Raw genomic sequence first — 22857 nt, 5'->3', positions numbered from 1 at the left:
CTTTTATGGCATAAATGACTCTACTTTTTAATTTTCCCTTTACCTGTAGTGTTTAAAATATAATTTCTAATGATTACTCTTGCTGGAAAATCCTGGAACTTCCTCCCCAATAGCACTGTGGGTGTACCGACCCCATATGGAATGCAACGGTTCAGGAAGGCAGCTCACCACCACCTTCTCAAGGGCAATTTGGGATGGGCAATAAATGCTGGCCTGACCAGTGACACCCACATCCCATGAATGAGTAAAACAAAAGACACAGGAATGCAGTAATCTGACTATAATGCTGATATCTGACAGTAATGCACTCATCTAACTAACACTAATATGACAGAAATATTGTAATGTTACTGTAACAGTAATATGACACAGTAATGCATTAATTTGATTATAATGCTGCTATCTGAGTAATGCTGTAATATTACTGTCAGATTAATATGACAGTAATGCAGTAATCTTAATGTAGCGCTAATATGGCACAGTAATGCAGTAATCTTACCAAAAACCTGATATCTGACTAATGCAGTAATACTATAATTCTGATGACAGAAATGCAGTAATCTTACCAAAATCCTGATATCTGACAGTAATGCAGTAATTTTACTGTAACAATATGACACAGTAATGCTATAATCTTACTGTAACACTAATGTGACAGTAATATTGTAATCTGTAACATTTGTCGCGGTCTTTTTGTTTCTCTCCTCGGGAAATGTTGCAGTGTGCCTTTCAGACTGTATAAAAATCTGTGCATCTTTAAGACAGAAAGTTCCGGAGGCTCAGTGAGCCAGACTGCATTCTGGTTGCCAAGCAACAGCCAGAGATAGAGAGGACACGGATTTAGTGTTGCGGTTTGACTTTGAAAATTAGCTGAGCAGCATTCAGTTGCGAACTCTCAGACAATTTAAACTAAAGGAAAAAAAAGCTATGTTATTTTGTTCTCAAAATTCGAGAAAAGTTTCAAGCCAAATTAATTCCATAAAAAAGAAAAAGCTTTTTCCTTCACAACAAATTATTCATATCTGCTGTGTTCATTGCTGGAAAAAATGAGTTTAACACTACAACAGCCGAACTACTGAAACACGATCTTTGAGGGGCCCTATTTTTCAGCACACCTTGGAAGATTGCAAATGAACTTTGACTGTGTTGTATTGGAAGACCATTCGTCAGGATTATAACTTACAAAGACTTGTTTATCTGTTTTATTTCTGAGTAAAAGTGACAGCAGAGTGACGTCACAATCAACATTGAGAGCAGGGAAACAGAGCCGCTGGGGTGAGTATACAGGTAAACTTTTCATTTAATATAAATATAAACCAAACATAGCATCAAACATCACAGGCAAGCAGGTAGGCAATTGGTTTGGGAAGAAGCTACCTGTTTGGTGAGTATCTGGTAAGTGATTAAGGTCCATTCTAATCCTAACGTTTAAAATAGTAAAGGAACTAGTGGTAAGCTTAATAAAATATATATATTTAAAAAAAATTGAATAAATTAATTTAGTAATTAAAACACATTAAGGATGGCAGGACAAGTTATGTGTCACGGCTGCAGCTTGTGGGAACTCCTGGATGCCAGTGTGATCCAGGGCAAACACATCTGCAGTAAGTGTTTGCGGCTCGAAAAGCTTTGGCTCAGAGTCACTGAGCAGGAGTCCGAGCTGCAGACACCGACACATCAGGGAGGGGGAAAATTACCTGGACATTTTATATCAGGAGGTGGTCTTCTGATTTGTTAGGGTCTTCTAATCTGATCTGTGGTCAGGGACAGGAGGGTGTGGCTGAGGCGGGTAAGGGGACCCAGAGGGCTGGAGTGCAGGAGCCTCAGCCTTTGCGATTGTCTGACACGTTTGAGGTTCTTGCAGCTTGTTTGGATGTGAGTGGGAGTTGCAGGGTGGATGAGCAACCTGACTGGAGACGGAGTGAGACCAGCGGTGTTTAAAAAGAGCAGCGGCAGCGGGAAAGAAGGAGACTGAGTGAGACCGGTGGTGTTTAAAAAAGCTTCTTTAAAAAGGCAAACAGTGACATCAGAGGAGAGCTGCAGCTGTTAGAATACCTTAAAAAAAAAATGGGAAAGTTTTTTTTTGTTTTGAAAAAAATCTCTGGTGATAAGGTGAGTACCACTAAAGCTTTTTTTTTTTTTTAAGGACTTTGGATTAAAGTGGGTAGAACAAGGCCCCTAGTATAATTAGTATTTTTTATTTCAGGGAGTAACTAATTAACCCAAGGGTAGGTCATGACAGGAGAGCTCAGCCCCATGATATGCTCCTCCTGCACTATGTGGGAAATCAGGGAAGCTTCCAGTGTCCCTGATGACCATGTGTGCAGGAAGTGTATCCATCTGCAGCTACTGACTACCCGCATTACGGAGCTGGAGCTGTGGCTGGATTCACTGTGGAGTATGTGCGATACTGAGGACGTCGTGGATAGCACGTTTAGCGAGGTGGTCACACTGCAGGTAATGGCTGCACAGGCAGAAAAGAGATAGGTGACCACCAGACGGAATAGTAGGCGCAGGCAGGTAGTGCAGGAGTCCCCTGTGGCCATCCCCCTCTCAAACAGATATACCGCTTGGGCAGCGCAGTGGTTAGCGCTGCAGCCTCACAGCTCCAGCGACCCGGGTTCAATTCTGGGTCCTGCCTGTGCGGAGTTTGCAAGTTCTCCCTGTGTCTGCGTGGGTTTCCTCCGGGTGCTCCGGTTTCCTCCCACAGCCAAAAGACTTGCAGGTTGGTCGGTTAATTGGCCATTATAAATTGCCCCTAGTATAGGTAGGTGGTAGGGGAATATAGGGAGAGGTGAGGATGTGGTAGTAATATGGGATTAGTGTAGGATTAGTATAAATGGGTGGTTAATGGTCAGCACAGACTCGGTGGGCCGAAGGGCCTGTTTCAGTGCTGTATCTCTAAATCCAAATCTAAAAATCTCCCAGGGGAAAGCAGCAACAGCCAGGTTTGTGGCACCACGGAGGGCTCTGCTGCACAGTAGGGGAGGAAAAGGGTTGGAAAAGCTATATTTATAGGGGATTGTAACATAACAGGTGCAGATAGGCGTTCCTGTGCCCACAAACGAGACTCCAGGATGGTATGTTGCCTCCATGGTGTTAGGGTCAAGGATGTCTCGGAGCGGCTGCAGGACATTCTGAAAGGGGAGGGTGAGCAGCCAGAGGTCGTGGTCCATATTGGTACTAATGACATAGGCAGGAAGAGAGATGAGGTCCTGCAAAGTGAATATAGGGAGTTAGGCAGAAGGTTAAAAGCAGGACCTCCAGGGTTGTAATCTCAGGATTACTCCCTGTGCCACGTGCTAGTGAGGGTAGGAGTAGGAGGATGAGGCAAATGAATGCGTGGCTGAAGAGTTGGTGTAGGCGGGAGGGCTTCAGCTACTTGGATCATTGGGATCTCTTCTGGTGCAGAGGTGACCTGTACAAGACGGACGGGTTGCATCTGAACTGGCAGGAGACCAATATCCTTGTGGCAAGGTTTGCTGTTACTACTTGGGAGGGTTTAAACTAGTCTTGCAGAGGGGGTGGGACCCAAAGTAGTAGTCTCTCAGATGAGATAGTTGAGGCAAATGTAGAGGTTAAAACAAGCAAGTCCAGTAGGCAGGCTGGGCAGGGGCAGGACAGGGAGTGTGGAAGGTCGTAGGCTAAACTGCATTGACTTTAATGCAAGAAGCCTGACAGGTAAGGCAGATGAACCCAGAGCATGAATCGGTACAAGGGATTGTGATATTATAGCTATTACAGAAACATGGTTGAGGGATGGGCAGGACTGGCAGCTCAATGTTCCGGGGTACCGATGCTTCCGGCGTGACAGAGGTGGAGGTAAGAGAGGAGGGGAGTTGCACTATTGATTAGGGAGGACATCACGGCAGTACTTAAGGGGGTATCCCGGGGGAATGTCCAGTGAGGCCATATGGGTAGAACTCAGAAATAAGAAAGGGATGATCACTTTGATGGGATTATACTATAGGCCCCCCAATAGTCAGAGGGAGGTGGAGGAGCATGTAGGGAAATAACTGATAGTTGTAGGAATCCTCGGGTTGTAATAGCAGGTGATTTTAACTTCCCTAATATTGACTGGGATTGCCTTTGTGTTAAGAACAAATAACAAAGAACAGGCCATTCGGTCCTCCAAGCCTGCGCCGATCTTGATGCCTGCCTAAACTAACACCTTCTGCACTTCCGGGGCCCATATCCCTCTATTCCCTTCCTATTCATGTGTTTGTCAAGATGCCTCTTAAACGTCGCTATCGTATCTGCTTCCACCACCTCCCCAGGCAGCAAGTTCCAGGCACTCACCACCCTGTGTAAAAAACTTGCCTCGCACATCCCCTCTAAACTTTGCCCCTCGCACCTTAAACCTATGTCTCCTAGTAACTGACTCTTCCACCCTGGGAAAAAGCTTCTGACTATCCACTCTGTCCATGCCGCTCATAACTTTGTAAACCTCCATCATGTTGCCCCTCCACCTCTGTCGTTCCAGTGAAAACAATCCGAGTTTTTCCAACCTCTCCTCATAGCTAATGCCCTCCAGACCAGGCAACATCCTGGTAAACCTCCTCTGTACCCTCTCCAAAGCCTCCACGTCCTTCTGGTAGTGTGGTGACCAGAATTGCACGCAATATTCTAAGTGTGGCCGAACTAAAGTTCTGTACAGCTGCAGCATGACTTGCCAATTTTTAGACTCTATGCCCCGACCGATGAAGGCAAGCATGCCGTATGCCTTCTTGACTACCTTATCCACCTGCGTTGCCACTTTCAGTGACCTGTGGACCTGTACGCCCAGATCTCTCTGCCTGTCAATACTCCTAAGGGTTCTGCCATTTACTGTATACCCCCCCCACCTGCATTAGACCTTCCAAAATGCATTACCTCTCATTTGTCCGGATTAAACTCCATCTGCCATTTCTCCGCCCAAGTCTCCAACCGATCTATATCCTGCTGTATCCTCTGACATTCCTCATCATTATCCGCAACTCCACCAACCTTCGTGTCGTCCGCAAACTTACTAATCAGACCAGCTACATTTTCCTCCAAATCATTTATATATACTACAAACAGCAAAGGTCCCAGCACTGATCCCTGCGGAACACCACTAGTCACATCCCTCCATTTAGAAAAACACCCATCCACTGCTACCCTCTGTCTTCTATGACTGAGCCAGTTCTGTATCCATCTTGCCAGCTCACCTCTGATCCCGTGTGACTTCACCTTTTTCACCAGTCTGCCATGCGGCACCTTGTCAAAGGCTTTACTAAAGTCCATATAGACAACATCCACCGCCCTTCCCTCATCAATTATCTTCGTCACTTCCTCAAAAAAACTCAACCAAATTAGTAAGACACGACTATGCTTTGTCTCGCTAATAAGTTCGTTTGTTTCCAAATGGGAGTAAATCCTGTCCCGAAGAATCCTCTCTAATAGCTTCCCTACCAACGACGTAAGGCTCACCGGCCTATAATTTCCTGGATTATCCTTGCCACCCTTCTGAAACAAAGGAACCACATTGGCGATTCTCCAGTCCCCTGGGACCTCACCTGTAGCCAATGAGGATGCAAAGATTTCTGTCAAGGCCCCAGAAATTTCTTCCCTTGCCTCCCTCAGTATTCTAGGGTAGATCCCATCAGGCCCTGGGGACATATCTACCTTAATGCTTTGCAAGACACCCAACACCTCCTCCTTTTTGATAATGAGATGACTGAGACTATCTGCACTCCCTTCCCTCGGCTCATCATCCACTAAGTCCTTTTCTTTGGTGAATACTGATGCAAAGTACTCATTTAATACCTCGCCCATTTCTGCTGGCTCCACGCATAGATTCCCATCTCTGTCCTTGAGTGGGCCAACCCTTTCCCTGATTATCCTCTTGCTCTTTATTTATGTCTAAAATGCCTTTGGATTTTCCTTAATCCTGTTTGCCAATGCCTTTTCATGACCTCTTTTAGCCCTCCTAACTCCTTGCTTAAGTTCCTTCCTACTGTCTTTATATTCCTCAAGTGCTTCATCTGTTCCTAGCCTTCCAGCCCTTACTAATGCTTCCTTTTTCTTTTTGACTCGGCTCACAATATGGCGTGTTATCCAAGCTTCCCGAAACTTGCCAAACTTGTCTTTCTTCCTCACAGGAACATGCTGGTCCTGGATTCTAATCAGCTGACGTTTCAAAGACTCCCACATGTCAGATGTTGATTTACCTTCAAACAGCCGCCCCCAATCTAAATTCTTCAGTTCCTGCCTAATATTGTTATAATTAGCCTTCCCCCAATTTAGCACCTTCACCCGAGGACTACTCTTATCCTTATCCATAAGAACCTTAAAACTTATGGAATTATGGTCACTGCTCCCGAAATGCTCCCCCACTGAAACTTCCACCACCTGGCCGGGCTCATTCCCCAATACCAGGTCCAGAATGGCTCCATCCCTAGTTGGACTATCTACATACTGTTTCAAGAAGCCCTCTTGGATGCTCCTCACAAATTCTGCCCCATCCAAGCCCCTAGCACTAAGTGAGTCCCAGTCAATATAGTGGAAGTTAAAATCACCCACCACAACAACCCTGTTACCTTTACATCTTTCCAAAATCTGTCTACATATCTGCTCCTCTACCTCCCACTGGCTGTTGGGAGGCCTGTAGTAAACCCCCAACATCGTGACTGCACCCTTCCTATTCCTGAGCTCCACTCATATTGCCTCGCTGCATGACCCCTCTGAGGTGTCCTCCCGCAGTACAGCTGTGATATTCTCCTTAACCAGTAATGCAACTCCCCCACCCCTTTTACATCCCCCTCTATCCCGCCTGCAGCTTCTAAAGCTTGGAACATTTAGCTGCCAATCCTGCTCTTCCCTCAACCAAGTGTCTGTAATAGCAACATCATAGTTCCAAGTACTAATCCAAGCTCTAAGTTCATCTGCCTTACCTGTTATACTTCTCGCATTGAAACAAATGCACTTCAGACCACCAGTCCCGCTGTGCTCAGCAACATCTCCCTGCCTGCTCTTCCTCTTAGTCTTACTGGCCTTATTTACGATGTCCTCCTCATTTACTTAACAAGCTGTCCTACTGCTCTGGTTCCCACCCCCCTGCCACTCTAGTTTAAACCCTCCCGAGTGACGCTCGCAAACCTTGCAGCCGGGATATTAGTGCCCTTCCAGTTTCGACGCAACCAGTCCTTCTTGTACAGGTCCCATCTGCCCCTGAAGAGAGCCCAATGGTCCAGATATCTGAAACCCTCCCTTCTACACCAGCTGCTTAGCCACGTGTTTAGCTGCACTATCTTCCCATTTCTAGCCTCACTGGCACATGGCACAGGGAGAAATCCAGAGATTACAACCCTAGAGGTCCTGCTTTTTAACTTACTACCTAACTCCCTAAACTCCCCTTGCAGGACCTCATCACTCTTCCTGCCTATGTCATTGGTACCGATGTGTACCACAACCTCTGGCTGTTCAGCCTCCCCCTTCAGAATGCCCTCTATCCGTTCAGAGACATCAGGGATAAGGGATCAGATGGGGAAGAATTTGTTGAGTGTGTCCAGGACAGTTTTCTGAAGCAGTATGTGGATGGCCCTACTGGAGAAGGGGCTACACTCGACCTCCTCTCAGGAAATGAGGATGGGCAGGTGGTTGATGTGTCAGTGGGGGAGCACTTTGGGACCAGTGACCATAACTCTATTAGCTTCAAGATAGTTATGGAAAAGGATAGGACTGGTCCTCAGGTTGAAGTCCTAAATTGGGGGAAGGCTCATTTCGATGGCATCAGACAGGAACTCTCCAAAGTTGAATGGGAGAGGCTGTTTACAGGTAAAGGGACGTCTGGCAAGTGGGAGGCTTTTAAAGTGAGAAATGAAGAGTTCAGGGCCGGCATGTTCCTGTTAGATGGAAGGGCAAGGTTGGCAAGTTTAGGGAACCTTGGTTGACGAGGGTTATTGAGGGTCTGGTCAGGACTAGGCAGCTGGGATCGAGCGAGTCCCTCGATGAGTATAGGGGATGTAGGACTACACTTAAGAAGGAAAATAGGAGGGCAAAAAGGGGCCATGAGATTTCCGTGGCAGATAAGATAAAGGAAAAACCTAAAAGATTTTACAAGTATAGTAAGAGTAAAAGGGTAGCCAGGGAGAGAGTAGGTCCCCTCAAGGATCAGTGTGGTAATCTATGTGTGGAGCCACAGGAAATGGGCGAGGTCTTAAATTAATACTTCTCGTCTGTATTTACTGTGGAGAAGGTCATGGAAGCTAGTGAGTTCAATGGAGGGAACAGCGATATCCTGCAGTATATCAACATTACAAAGGAGGTGGTGTTGGAGGCTTTGAAGCGCATTAAGGTGGATAAATCCCCAGGGCCTGACCAGGTGTATCCTAGGATGCTATGGGAAGCAAGGGAGGACATTGCTGGGGCCCTGGCAGAGATTTTTGTATCATTGTTAGCCACGGGTGAGGTACCGGAAGACTGGAGGATAGCTAATATTGTGCCTTTATTTAAGAAGGGCAGCTGGGATAAGCCAGGAAACTACTGGCCGGTGAGCCTGACATCAATGGTGGGAAAGTTATTGGAAGGGATTCTGAGAGACAGGATTTATGTGCATCTGGAAAGGCAAAGTCTGATTCGGGATAGACAGCATAGCTTTGTGCGTGGGAAATCATGTCTCACGAATTTGATTGAGTTTTTCGAGGTGGTGACCAAGAGGATTGACAAGGGAGGGGCAATGGACGTTGTCTACATGGACTTTAGCAAGGCCTTTGACAAGGTCCCGCATGGTAGGCTGGTCCAGAAGGTTCGAGCACGTGGGATCCAGGGTAAGCTCGCAAATTGGATGCAAAATTGGCTTGGTGATAGGAGGCAGAGGGCGGTCGTGGAGGGTTGTTTTTCAGATTGGAGGCCGGTGACCAGTGGTGTGCCGCAGGGATCAGTGCTGGGCCCTCTGTTGTTTGTCATATATATTAATGACTTGGATCTGAATGTTGGGGGCATGTAAGTAATGTAAGTTTGCAGATGACACCAGAATTGGTGGTATAGTGGACAGTGAAGAAGGTTGTCTCAGGTTTCAACAAAGAACAAAGAAAATTACAGCACAGGAACAGGCCCTTCGGCCCTCAAAGGCTGCGCCGATCCAGATCCTCTATCTAAACATGTCGCCTATTTTCTAAGGGTCTGTATCTCTACTTCCTGCCCATTCATGTTTCTGTCCAGATACATCTTAAAAGACGCTATCGTGCCCGCGTCTACCACCTCCGCTGGCAACGCGTTCCAGGCACCCACCACCCTCTGCGTAAAGAACTTTCCACGCATATCCCCCCTAAATTTTTCCCCTTTCACTTTGAACTCATGACCCCTAGTAATTGAATCCCCCACTCTGGGAAAAAGCTTCTTGCTATCCACCCTGTCTATACCTCTCATGATTTTGTACACCTCAATCAGGTCCCCCCTCAACCTCCGTCTTTCTAATGAAAATAATCCTAATCTGCTCAACCTCTCTTCATAGCTAGCGCCCTCCATACCAGGCAACATCCTGGTGAACCTCCTCTGCACCCTCTCCAAAGCATCCACATCCTTTTGGTAATGTGGCGACCAGAACTGCACGCAGTATTCCAAATGTGGCTGAACCAAAGTCTTATACAACTGTAACATGACCTGCCAACTCCTATACTCAATACCCCGTCCGATGAAGGAAAGCATGCCGTATGCCTTCTTGACCACTCTATTGACCTGCGTTGCCACCTTCAGGGAACAATGGACCTGAACACCCAAATCTCTCTGGACATCAATTTTCCCCAGGACTTTTCCATTTACTGTATAGTTCACTCTTGAATTGGATCTTCCAAAATGCATCACCTCACATTTGCCCTGATTGAACTCCATCTGCCATTTCTCTGCCCAACTCTCCAATCTGTCTATATTCTGCTGTATTCTCTGACAGTCCCCTTCACCATCTGCTACTCCACCAATCTTAGTGTCGTCTGCAAACTTGCTAATCACACTACCTATATTTTCCTCCAAATCATTTATGTATTTCACTAACAGTGGTCCCAGCACGGATCCCTGTGGAACACCACTGGTCACACGTCTCCATTTTGAGAAACTCCCTTACACTGCTACTCTGTCTCCTGTTGCACAGCCAGTTCTTTATCCATCTAGCTAGTGCACCTTGGACCCCATGCGCCTTCACATTCTCCATCAGCCTGCCATGGGGAACCTTATCAAACGCCTTACTGAAGTCCATGTATATGACATCGACAGCCCTTCCCTCAATCAACTTTGTCACTTCCTCAAAGAATTCTATTAAGTTGGTAAGACATGACCTTCCCTGCACAAAACCATGTTGCCTATCACTGATAAGCCCATTTTCCTCCAAATGGGAATAGATCCTATCCCTCAGTATCTTCTCCAGCAGCTTCCCTACCACTGACGTCAGCCTCACCGGTCTATAATTACCTGGATTATCTCTGCTACCCTTCTTAAACAAGGGAACAACACTAGCAATTCTCCAGTCCTCCGGGACCTCACCCGTGTTTAAGGATGCCGCAAAGTTATCTGTTTAAGCCCCAGCTATTTCCTCTCTCGCTTCCCTCAGAAACCTGGGATAGATCCCATCCGGACCTGGGGACTTGTCCACCATAATGCCTTTTAGAATACCCAACACTTCCTCCCTCCTTATGCCGACTTGACCTAGAGTAATCAAACATCTGTCCCTAACCTCAACATCCGTCATGTCCCTCTCCTCGGTGAATACCGATGCAAAGTACTTGTTTAGAATCTCACCCATTTTCTCTGACTCCACGCATAAATTTCCTCTTTTGTCCTTGAGTGGGCCAATCCTTTCTCTAGTTACCCTCTTTCTCCTTGTATATGAATAAACAGAATAAAGATCAACTGGGAAAGTGGGCAAGGGATTGGCAAATGGAATTTAACGCAGACAAGTGTGAAGTGATGCATTTTGGGAAGTTAAACCAGGGCTGGACATATACAGTGATTGGCAGGGTCCTGGGGAGTGTTGTTGAGCAGAGAGACATTGGGGTGCAAGTATATAGTTCCCCGAAAGTGGCAACACAGATAGACAGGATGGTGAAGGTGGTGTATGGCATGCTTGCCTTCATCGGCCGAGGCATTGAGGACAAGAGTTGGGACGTCATGTTACAGTCGCACATAACGTTGGTTAGGCCGCATTTGGAATACTGTGTGCAGTTCTGGTCGCCGCACTACAGGTAAGATGTGATTAAGCTAGAGATGGTGCAGAAATGATTCACAAGGATGTTGCCTGGTTTGGAGGGCTTGAGTTACAAAGAGAGATTGGATAGGCTGGGTCTGTATCCCTGGAGCGAAGGAGGCTGAGAGGGGACATGATAGAGAGGTATATAAAATTATGAGAGGCATAGATAGGGTAGATAGCCAGAGTCGGTTTCCCATGGTAGGGGTGAATAAAACTGGAGGGCATAGATTTAAGGTGAGAGGGAGGATGTTTAAAGGGGATCAAAGTGGTAAATTTTTCACACAAAGAAGAGTGGGTATCTGGAATGAGCTAGAGGTTTACAAAGTTATAAGCGGCATGGACAGAGTGGATAGTCAGAAGCTTTTTCCCAGGGTGGAAGAGTGAGTTACTAGGGGACATAGGTTTAAGGTGCGAGGGGCAAAGTTTAGAGGGGATGTGCGAGACAAGTTCTTTACACAGAGGGTGGTGAGTGCCTGGAACTTGTTGCCGGGGGAGGTGGTGGAAGCAGGTACCATAGAGACGTTTAAGAGGCATCTTGACAGATACATGAATAGGATGGGAATAGAGGGATACGGACCCCGGAAGTGCAGAAGGTTTTAGTTTAGGCAGGCATCAAGATCGGCGCAGGCTTGGAGGGCTGAATGGCCTGTTCCTGTGCTGTACTGTTCTTCTTTGAGGAGGTGGTGGAGGCAGGAACAGTAGCAATATTGAAGAGGCATCTGGACAGGTACTTGAATGTGCAAGGCATGGAGGGATATGGAACTAATGCAGGCAGGTGGGATTAGTACAGATAGGCATTAAGGTCGGCATGGAACGCAGCAGGCTGAAGGGCCTGTTTCCATGCTGTACGACTATGACTATGACCATGGTACAGGAAGCCATTCAAGTGGAGGGTGAAAAAAGGAATGTAGTGGTAGTTGGGGACAGTATAGTGAAGGGGATTGACTCTGTTCTCTGCAGCAAGAGTGAGAGTCCAGACGGCTGTGTTGCCTGCCCGGTGCCAGGGTGCAGGACATCTGCTCAGGGCTGGAGAGGATCTTCCAGTGAGAGAGGAGGATCCAGTCGGCGTAGTCCATGTAGGACAAGGAAAGAGGTTCTGCATAATCATAAAAGCAAAATACTGCAGGTGCTGGAAATCTGAAATAAAAATAAGAAATGCTGGAAATGTTCAGGTCTGGCTGCATCTGTGGAGAGAGAAGCAGAGTTAACGTTTCAGGTCAGTGACCCTTCATGAGATCTTGTATAAAAGGTTCTGTGTAGTCAGTGTGAGAAACTTGGCACCAAATTAAGAAGCAGAACCTCAAAGGTAATAATCTCTGGTAAATCAAGGAGCAGAGACAAGGCAAGAGTAAGGCATTAATATGGAAAATGATAAACAGACGGTGACAGGAAGGGACAGAGCATACAAATCTAAGAGTAAATCAACAGATAAAGCTAGAGGTTGCAAAAATAATAAAAGGACAAAACTAAAGGCTCTGTATCTGAATGCAAGTAGCATTCGAAACAAAACAGATGAACTGAGAGCACAAATAGAAATAAATAAGTACGATCTGATAGCCATTACAGAGACATGGCTGCAGGATGACATAGATTGGGACCTGAATATTGAATGGTACATGGCTATGAGGAAGGACAGGAAGCTAGGAAAAGGTGGAGGGGGTAGCTCTGTTAGTAGTGTTAGCACAATAGAGAGGGATGACCTAAGTTCAGGAGATCAGGATGTAGAAGCAGTTTGGGTAGAGATGAGAAATCATAAAGGCACGACATTACTTGTGGGAGTGGTGTCCAGGCACCTAACATTAACCACACTGCAGGATGGGGTATAAAGGAAGAAATAATGGCAGCGATAGTTATGGGGGATTTTAACCTACATATAGAGTGGAAAAATCAGATGGGCAGAGGTAGCCTAGATGAGGAGTACATAGAATGTTTTCAGGATAATTTCTTGGAACAACACATTCTGGAGCCACCAGAGAGCAGGCTATACTAGACCTGGTATTGTGCAACGAGGTAGGATTAATTAATGACCTCACAGTTAAGGTGCCCCGAGGTAGCAGCGATCATGATTGAATTTTACATTCAGTTTGAGGGAGAGAAGAGTGGGTCCAAGACTAGTATTTTAAACTTAAATAAGGGCAATTATGAGGGCATGAAAGCGGAGCTCGCTAAAGTGAACTGGCAAATCAGGTTAGGGGATAAGTCAACAGAGATGCAGTGGCAGACATTTAAGGGGATATTTCAGAATACACAGAATAGATACATTTCAACGAGAAAGGAAAATTCCAAGGGTGAGACCTGCCATGCGTGGTTAATTAAAACAGTTAAAGATAGTATCAAACTTAAAAAGTCTATAATTGCGCAAAGATGGGAGGCAGGTCAGAAGATTGGACAGAATATAAAAAACAGCAAAGAATAACTAAAAGATTGATAAGGAAGGTAAAATTAGAGTACGGGAGAAAGCTACCTAGAAATATAAAGACAGTAAGAGTTTCTTTAGATATTTAAAAAAGAAAAGACTTTAACAAAGTGAGCATTGGTCCTATAGAAAATGAGTCTGGGGAATTAATAATGGATAATAAAGAGATGGCAGATGAATTGAACATATATTTTGCATCAGTCTTCACTATTGAGGATAGAAATAACATGCCAGTATTAGCTGTAAGTCAGGAAATGGAAGGGAGGAAGGAACTCAAGAAAATTACAATCACCAGAGAAGTGGTACTGAACAAATTGTTGGAGCTGTGGGCTGACAAGCCCCCGGGCCCTGGTGAACTTCATCCTCGGATGTTAAAAGAAGTGGCTAGAGAGATAGTTGATGCGTTAGTTTTAATTTTCCAAAATTCCCTAGATTTGGGGAAGGTTCCATTAGATTAGAAAATAGTGAATGTGACTCCTTTATTCAAAAACGGAGGGAGACAGAAAGCAGGAAACTACAGGCCAGTTAGCTTAACATCTGTCTTAGGGAAAATGTTAGAAGCCATTATTAAAGACGTTTAGCAGGGCATTTAGAAAAAAATCAAGGTAATCAGGCAGAGACAACATGGTTTTGTGAAAAGGAAATCATGTTTAACCAATTTATTGGAGTTCTTTGAGGGAGTTACATGTGCTGTGGATAAAGGGGAACTGGTGGATGTATTGTACTTAGATTTCCAGAAGGCATTTGATAAAAGGTGCCACATCAAATGTTATTGCAGAAAATAAAAGCTCATGGTGTCCGGGGGTGGGGGGGTGGGGGTAACATATTGGCATGTTTAGAAGATTGGCTTGGAAACAGTGAGGAAACATAAATGGGTCATTTTCTGGTTGGGAAGATGCAATGAGTAGTGGGATCTGTGCTGGGGCCTCAACTTTTTACAGTTTATATAAATGACTTAGATGAAGGGACCGAAGGTATGGTTGCTAAATTTGCTGATAACACTAAGATAGGTAGGAAAGTAACTTGTAAAGAGGACATAAGAAGGCTCCAAAGGGATATGGATAGGTTGAGTGACTGGGCAAAGATCTGGCAAATGGAGTATAATGTGGGAAAATGTGAAATTGGCCACTTTGGTAGGAAGAATAAAGAAGAAGCAGATTATCTAAATGGTGAGAGATTGCAGAGCTCTGAGATACAGAGGGAGCTGGGTGTCCTAGTACATGAATCACAAAATATTAGTATGCAGATACAGCACGTAATTAGGAAAGCTAATAGAATGTTATTGTTTATCGCGAGGGGAATTGAATACAAAAGTCGGGAGGTTATGCTTCAGCTATACAGGGCATTGGTGAGACCACATCTGGAGTACTGTGCCCTGTACTGGTCTCCTTATTGAAGGAAGGATGCATTGGGGGCAGTACAGAGAAGGTTTACTAGACTAAGAGCTGGATTGGACAGGTTTCGGCTTGTATCCACTGGAGTTTAGAAGAGTAAGAGACGACTTGATTGAAACGTGTAAGATCCTGAGGGGTCTTGACAGGGTGGATGTGGAAAGGATGTTTGTCCTTGTGGGAGAATCTCGAACTTGGGGTCACTGTTTAAAAATAAGGGGTTGCCCATTTCAGACAGAGATGAGGAGAAATGCTTTCTCAGAGGGTTGAGACACTTTGGAATTCTCTTTATCAAAAGACAGTGGAAGCAAAGTCTTTGAATATTTTTAAGACAGAGGTAGATAGATTCTTGATAAGCAAGGGGGTGGAAGGTTATTGGGGGTAGGTGGAAATGTGGAGTAATCAGTTCAGCCATGAACTTATTGAATGATGGAGCAGGCTCAAGGGGCTGAGTGGCCTAATCCTGCTCCTAATTCATATGTATATTTGTATGTTTTAAAATCTACATTCTTTTAAAACCTGAGCCCCTGTTGCTTTTGAGTATCTGTGTGCAAATGCAGGAGTTAGATTTTTAAATAAGAAGTTATAAGGTCTTTAGATATTGGTTTATATGAGTAGTATTTAAGATTTAGATTTTTTAATAAATAGTTAATTTGTTTTTATCTAAAGATACCTGGTTTGTTCACTATATTTGGGGGTTACTAGATTGTTCAATTTGACTGCTTTTCCCGGTTTGGAAATCTTACAAAAATATGCTGTGACCTATGGAGTAACGGGACTGAATTGACAGTGCATTGCTCCCATCACGATCAGAATCATACATTTTGATTGGGGGCTTCGTCCTGAGCAGTCGTAACACACTAATATGACATCGTAATGAAGTAATATTACTATAATGATATCTGACAGGAATGCTATAATACTGGAACACGATGATTAAGGCTGTAATCTTACTGTAACACTAATATGACAGTACTGTAGTAATCTTACTATAATGCTGATATCTGACAGTAATGCAGTAATCTTACTGTAACACTAATATGACAGTACTGTAGTAATCTTACTATAATGCTGATATCTGACAGTAATGCAGTAATCTTACTGTAACACTAATATGACAGTACTGTAGTAATCTTACTATAATGCTGATATCTGACAGTAATGCAGTAATCCTACTGCAACACTAATATGTAATGTAGTAATCTTAATATAATGCTAATATCTGACAGTAATCTTACTATAATACTGATATTTGACAGGAATGCTGTAATCCTACTGTAACACTCTCTCTTTGACCTCCTTGTCTCGAGAGACAATGGGTAAGCACCTAGAAGTGGTCATTGTTTTGTGAAGCAGTGCCTGGAGTGTCTATAAAGGCCAATTCTAGAGTGACAGACTCTTCCACAGGTGCTGCAGATAAAATTGGTTGTCGGGGCTGTTACACAGTTGGTTCTCTCCTTGCACCTTTGACTTTTTTCCTGCCAACTGCTAAGTCTCTTCGACTCGCCACTCTTTAGCCCTGCCTTTATGGCTGTCTGCCAGCTCTGGCGATCACTGGCAACTAACTCACACGACTTGTGATCAATGTCACAGGACTTCATGTGGCGTTTGCAGTCTTTAAAGCGGAGACATGGACGGCCAGTGGGTCTGATACCAGTGGCGAGCTCGCTGTACAATGTGTCTTTGGGGATCCTGTCATCTTCCATGCGGCTCACATGGCCAAGCCATCTCAAGCGCTGCTGGCTCAGTAGGGTGTATATGGGGGTGTTGGCCGCCTCGAGGACTTCTGCGTTGGAGATAAGGTCCTGCCACCTGATGCCAAGGATTCTCTGGAGGCAGCGAAGATGGAATGAGTTGAGATGTCGCTCTTGGCTGACAAACGTTGTCCAGACCTTGCTGCTGTAGAGCAAGGTACGGAGGACAGACTTGAAACATTCGGATTTTTGTGTTCCGTGTCAGTGCGCCATTTTCCCACACCCTTTTGGCCAGTCTGGACATAGCAGCGAACACCTTTCCCGCTTGTTGATTTCTGCATCGAGAGACAGGTTACTGGTGATGCTTGAGCCTGGGTAGGTGAACCCTCGAACCACTTCCACAGTGTGGTCGCCGATATTGATGGATAGAGCATTTCTGATGTTCTGTCCCATGATAGTTTTCTTGAGGCTGATGGTTAGGCCAAGTTCATTGCAGGCAGCCGCAATCCTGTCAATGAGTCTCTGCAGACACTGACAGTAGTGCTGTAATTCTACTATAACACTAATGACAGTAATGTAGTAATTTTACTATAATGCTGATATCTGACAGTAATGCAGTAATCTTTAGCACTCTAATATGACAGTAATTTAATAATTTTACTTAAATGCAGTAATCCAACAGTAATGCACCAATCTGACTAACGCTGTAATCTGATAGTAACACTAATTTTACAGTAATACACCAAGAGAACCCGTGATATTGTAACTGAAACTGTCACACTTCTATCTACAGTTAAAAGATGCACCCTTCCATATGGTGACATTGCAGCAGCAGTCACAACTGCAGTGATGGTCTACGTGTCTACTGTGGGGCTGGGTTTAATCTTCGCAATAAAGAACAGTAAGTAATGAAAACGTTCTAACAATGCTGCATTCAGGAGGAATATTCACTGTATCACTGAGATGGGGCAATTGTCTCTTTAGTTATCACATAACTGAACTGAACAAAATACATTGTTTTAGTCTCCAATACAATTGTTCCATCTATTCATGACAACAGGCACCTTAAGTCTATCCACAGTTCATGACCCATTCAACATCATAGAAACCATCAAAGATTTGTCCTTAATACTATGCCTGTCACACTAACTGTCCAAGGATTGACACTACTACAATGGGAGTGTGATTAGTGACAATCCGTGGACATTTAGTGTGAGATTCACAGTCCCATTGTATTAGTGACAATCCGTGGACATTTAGTGTGAGATTCACAGTCCCATTGTATTAGTGACAATCCGTGGACATTTAGTGTGAGAGTCACAATCCCATCGTCCAAGGATTGTTACTAATACAATGGGACTGTGACTCTCACACAACTTGTCCAAGGATTGACACTAATAAGAATAAAGAACAAAGAACAGTACAGCACAGGAACAGGCCATTCGGCCCTCCAAGCCTGCGCCGATCTTGATGCCTGCCTAAATGAAAACCTTCTGCACTTCCGGGGTCCGTATCCCTCTATTCCCATCCTATTCATGTATTTCTCAAGATGCTTCCACCACCTCCCCCGGCAACAAGTTCCAGGCACTCACCACCCTCTGTGTAAAGAACTTGCCTCGCACATCCCTCTAAACTTTGCCCCTCTCACCTTAAACCTATGTCCCCTAGTAACTGACTCTTCCACCCTGGGAAAAAGCTTCTGACTATCCACTCTGTCCATGCCGCTTATAACTTTGTAAACCTCTATCATGTGACCCCTCCACCTCCGTCGTTCCAGTGAAAACAATCAGAGTTTATCCAACCTCTCCTCATAGCTAATGCCCTCCAGACCAGGCAACATCCTGGTAAACCTCTTCTGTACCCTCTCCAAAGCCTCCACGTCCTTCTGGGAGTATGGCGACCAGAATTGCATGCAATATTCCAAATGTGGCCGAACTAAGGTTCTGTACAGCTGCAGCATGACTTGCCAATTTTTATACTCTATGCCCCGACCGATGAAGGCAAGTATGCCGTATGCCGCCTTGACTACCTTATCCACCTGCATTGCCACTTTCAGTGACCTGTGGACCTGTACGCCCAGATCTCTCTGCCTGTCAATACTCCTAAGGGTTCTGCCATTTACTGTATACCTCCCACCTGCATTAGACCTTCCAAAATGCATTACCTCACATTTGTCCGGATTAGAACATACGAACTGGGAGCAGGAGTTGGCTGTTCGGCCCCTCGAGCCTGCTCCGACATTCAATAAGATGATGGCTGATCTTTTTGTGGACTCAGATCCACTTACCTGCTCTCTCACCGTATCCCTTAATTCCTTTATTGTTCAAAAAGATATCTACCTTAGCTTTAAAAACGTTTACTGAAGTAGCGTCAACTACTTCACTGGGCAAGGAATTCCATAGATTAACAACCCTCTGGGTGAAGAAGTTAATTCTCAATTCAGTCCTAAATCTGCTCCCTCTAATCTTGAGGCTATGCCCTCTTGTCCTAGCTTCACCTGCCAGTGGAAACATCCTCTCGACTTGTATCTTATCTATTCCCTTCATAATTTTATATGATTCTATAAGATCCCCCCTCATTCTTCTGAATTCCAATGAATATAATCCCAATCTACTCAGTTTCTCCTAATAAGCCAACCCCCTCAACTCCGGAATCAACCTAGTGAACCTCCTCTGCATCCCCTCCAGTGCCAGGACATCCTTTCTCAAGTAAGGGGACCAAAACTGCACACTACTCCAGGTGTGGCCTCACCAGTACCTTATACAGCTGCAACATAACCTTTTGCTTTTAAACTCAATCCCTTTAGCAATGAAGGACAAAATTCCATTTGCCTTCCTAATTACTTGCTGTACCTGCAGACCAACCTTCTGCGATTCATGCACAAGGACACCCAGGTCCCTCTGCATAGCAGCATGCTGCAACATTTTACCATTCAAGTAATAATCCTTTTTACTGTTACTCCTACCGAAATGAATGACTTCACATTTATTAACATTGTATTCCATCTGCCAGACCTTTGCTCACTTACTCAATGTATCTATGTTCCTCTGCAAAGTTTCACAGTCATCTGCACACTTTGCTCTGCCACTCATCTTAGTGTCATCTGCAAACTTGGACACCCTACACGTGGTCCCCAACTCCAAATCATCTATATAAATTGTAAATAATTGCGGTCCCAACACCGATCCCTGAGGCACACTAGTGACTGATTGCCAACCAGAATAGCACTCATTTATCCCACTCTCTGCTTCCTGTTAGTCAACCAATCCTCTATCCATGCTAATACTTTACCCCTAACGCCATGCATCCTTATCTTATGCAGCAGCCTCTTGTGCGGCACCTTGTCGAAGGCCTTTTGGAAATCTCGGTACACCACATCCACTGGGTCCCCATTGTCCACCTTGCTCGTAATGTCTTCATAGAATTCCAAAAGATTTGTCAAGCATGACCTGCCCTTCATGAACCCATGCTGCGTCTGCCCAACGGGACAATTTCTATCGAGATGCCCTGCTAATTCTTCCTTGATAATAGACTCAGGCATCTTCCCCACTGCAGAGGTTAATAATTCCCCATCTTTTGTCTACCTCCCTTTTTAAACAGTGGCGTCACATCTGCTGTTTTCCAATCTGCTGGGACTACCCCAGAGTCCAGCAAATTTTGGAAAATTACCGTCAGTGCACCTGCTATTTCTCCCGCCATCTCTTTTAGTACCCTGGGATGCATTCCATCAGGGCCAGGAGACTTATCAATCCTTAGCTCCATTAGCTTGCCCAACACTACCTCTTCCGTAATAATGATTGTTTCCAGGTCCTCACCTACATTCGTCTCTTTGTCAATTACTGGCATGTTATTAATGTCCTCCACTGCGAAGACGGATACAAAATATCTGTTCAATGCCTCGGCCATTTCATCATATCCCATAACTAAATTCCCCTTCTCATCCTCTGAAGGACCAACTTTTACTTTAGCCACTCTTCCTCGTTTTATATATTTATAGAAACTTTTGCTATCTGTCTTTAAATTCTGTGCTAGTTTTTTCTCATGCTCTATCTTATTTTTCTTTATAGCTCTTTTTGTGGCTTTCTGTTGACCTTTAAAGTTTTCCCAATCCTCTAGTTTCATGCTGTTTTTGGCCACTTTGTATGCCTTCTCTTTCAATTTGATAGCCTCCCTGATTTCCTTAGACACCCATGGCAGATTACCCCTTTTCTTCCAGTCCTTCCTTTTCACTGGAATATACTTTTGCTGAGCACTTTGAAAAATTGCTTTGAAAGTCCTCCACTGCTCGTCAACTGTCCCACCACAAAATCTTTGTTTCCAGTCTACTTTAGCCAAGTCCTCCCTCATTCTATTGTAGTCCCCCTTGTTCAAGCACAGGACCCTGGTATTGGATTTTATCTTCACACTCTCCATCTGTATTTTAAATTCAACCATACTGTGATCACTCCTTCCAAGAGGATCCCTAACTATGAGGTCATTAATTATTCCTGTCTCATTACACAGGACTAGATCTAGGATAGCTTGCTCCCTCGTCTGTTCCATTACATACTGTTCAAGAAAACTATCACAGATATACTCAACGAACTCCTCTTGCAGGCTACCCTGACTGAGCTGGTTCGACCAATCTACATGTAGATTAAAATCCCCCATGATAATTGCCGTACCATTTTTACAGGCATTAGTTATTTCTTTGTTTATTGCCCGCCCCAATGTGATATTATTTCGTGGCCTATAGACTACGCCTATCAATGACTTTTTCTTCTTAGAGTTTCTAATTTCCACCCAAATGGATTCAACCTCATTCTCCATAGAACCTATATCATCTCTCAGCACCGCCCTGATGTCGTCCTTGAATATCAGAGCTACACCACCTCCCTTACCTTCCTGTCTGTCTGTCCTTCCGAATAGTCTGGTACCCCTGGATATTTAACTCCCAGTCGTGACCAACCTATAACCATGTCTCCGTAATGGCGACCAAATCATATTCATTCGCAATGATTTGTGCCGTTAACTCATCAACCTTGGTACGAATGCTACGAGCATTCAGGTAAAGTGCCTTTCTGCTAGCTTTCTTGCCCTCATGATTAAACTCCATCTGCCATTTTTCCGCCCAAGTCTCCAACCGATCTATATCCTGCTGTATCCTCTGACAATCCTCATCATTATCCGCAACTCCACTAACCTTTGTGTTGTCTGCAAACTTCCTAATCAGACCAGTTACATTTTCCTCCAAATCATTTATATATACTACAAACAGAAAAGGGCCCAGCACTGATCCCTGTGGAACACCACTAGTCACAGCCCTCCATTCAGAAAAACACCCATCCACTGTTACCCTCGGTCTTATGTGACCGAGCCAGTTCTGTATCCGTCTTGCCAGCTCACCTCTGATCCCGTGTGACTTCACCTTTTGCACCAGTCTGCCATGAGGGACCTTGTCAAAGGCTTTACTGAAGTCCATACAGATAACATCCACTGCCCTTCCTTCATCAATCATCTTCGTCATTTCCTCAAAAAACTCAAATTAGTAAGACACGACGTTCCCTTCACAAAACCATGCTGTCTCTCGCTAATAAGTTTGTTTCCAAATGGGAGTAAATCCTGTCCCTAAGAATCCTCTCTAATAATTTCCCTACCACTGACGTAACTCTCACCGGCCTATAATTACCCAGATTATCCTTGCTACTCTTCTTAAACAAAGGAACAACATTGGCGATTCTCCAGGCCTCTGGGACCTCACCTGTAGCCAATGAGGATGCAAAGATTTCTGTCAAGGCCCCAGCAATTTCTTCCCTTGCCTCCCTCAGTATTCTAGGGTAGATCCCATCAGGCCCTGGGGACTTATCGACCTTAATGCTTTGCAAGACACCCAACACCTCCTCCTTTTTGATAATGAGATGACTGAGATTATCTGCACTCCCTTCCCTAGGCTCATCATCCACCAAGTCCTTCGCCTTGGTGAATACTGATGCAAAGTACTCATTTAGTATCTCGCCCATTTCCTCTGGCTCCACACAGATTCCATTCTCTGTCCTTGAGTGGGCCAACCCTTTCCCTGGTTACCCTCTTGCTCTTTATATACGTATAAAAAGCCTTGGGATTTTCCTTAATCCTGTTTGCCAATGACTTTTCATCACCCCTTTTAGCCCTCCTGAC

At 44.7% G+C, this 22857-nt stretch overlaps 1 protein-coding gene across 1 annotated transcript in view; it reads left to right on the top strand.

The window, feature by feature from the left end:
• LOC137345903 (uncharacterized) overlaps positions 1-22857 on the top strand; it is a 270894-nt gene that overhangs the window by 190574 nt on the left and 57463 nt on the right. Inside the window, exon 9 of the mRNA XM_068009144.1 lies at positions 17495-17602. Within this exon, the coding sequence (XP_067865245.1) occupies positions 17495-17602 (108 nt within the window). The remainder of the gene's footprint in view (positions 1-17494; positions 17603-22857) is intronic.

The sequence above is a fragment of the Heterodontus francisci genome, chromosome 29, assembly GCF_036365525.1.
Source record: "Heterodontus francisci isolate sHetFra1 chromosome 29, sHetFra1.hap1, whole genome shotgun sequence".
Classification (NCBI taxonomy): Eukaryota; Metazoa; Chordata; class Chondrichthyes; order Heterodontiformes; family Heterodontidae; genus Heterodontus; species Heterodontus francisci.
Note: the sequence above shows the minus strand (reverse complement) of the source record. Positions and strands in the feature narration are given on the sequence as shown.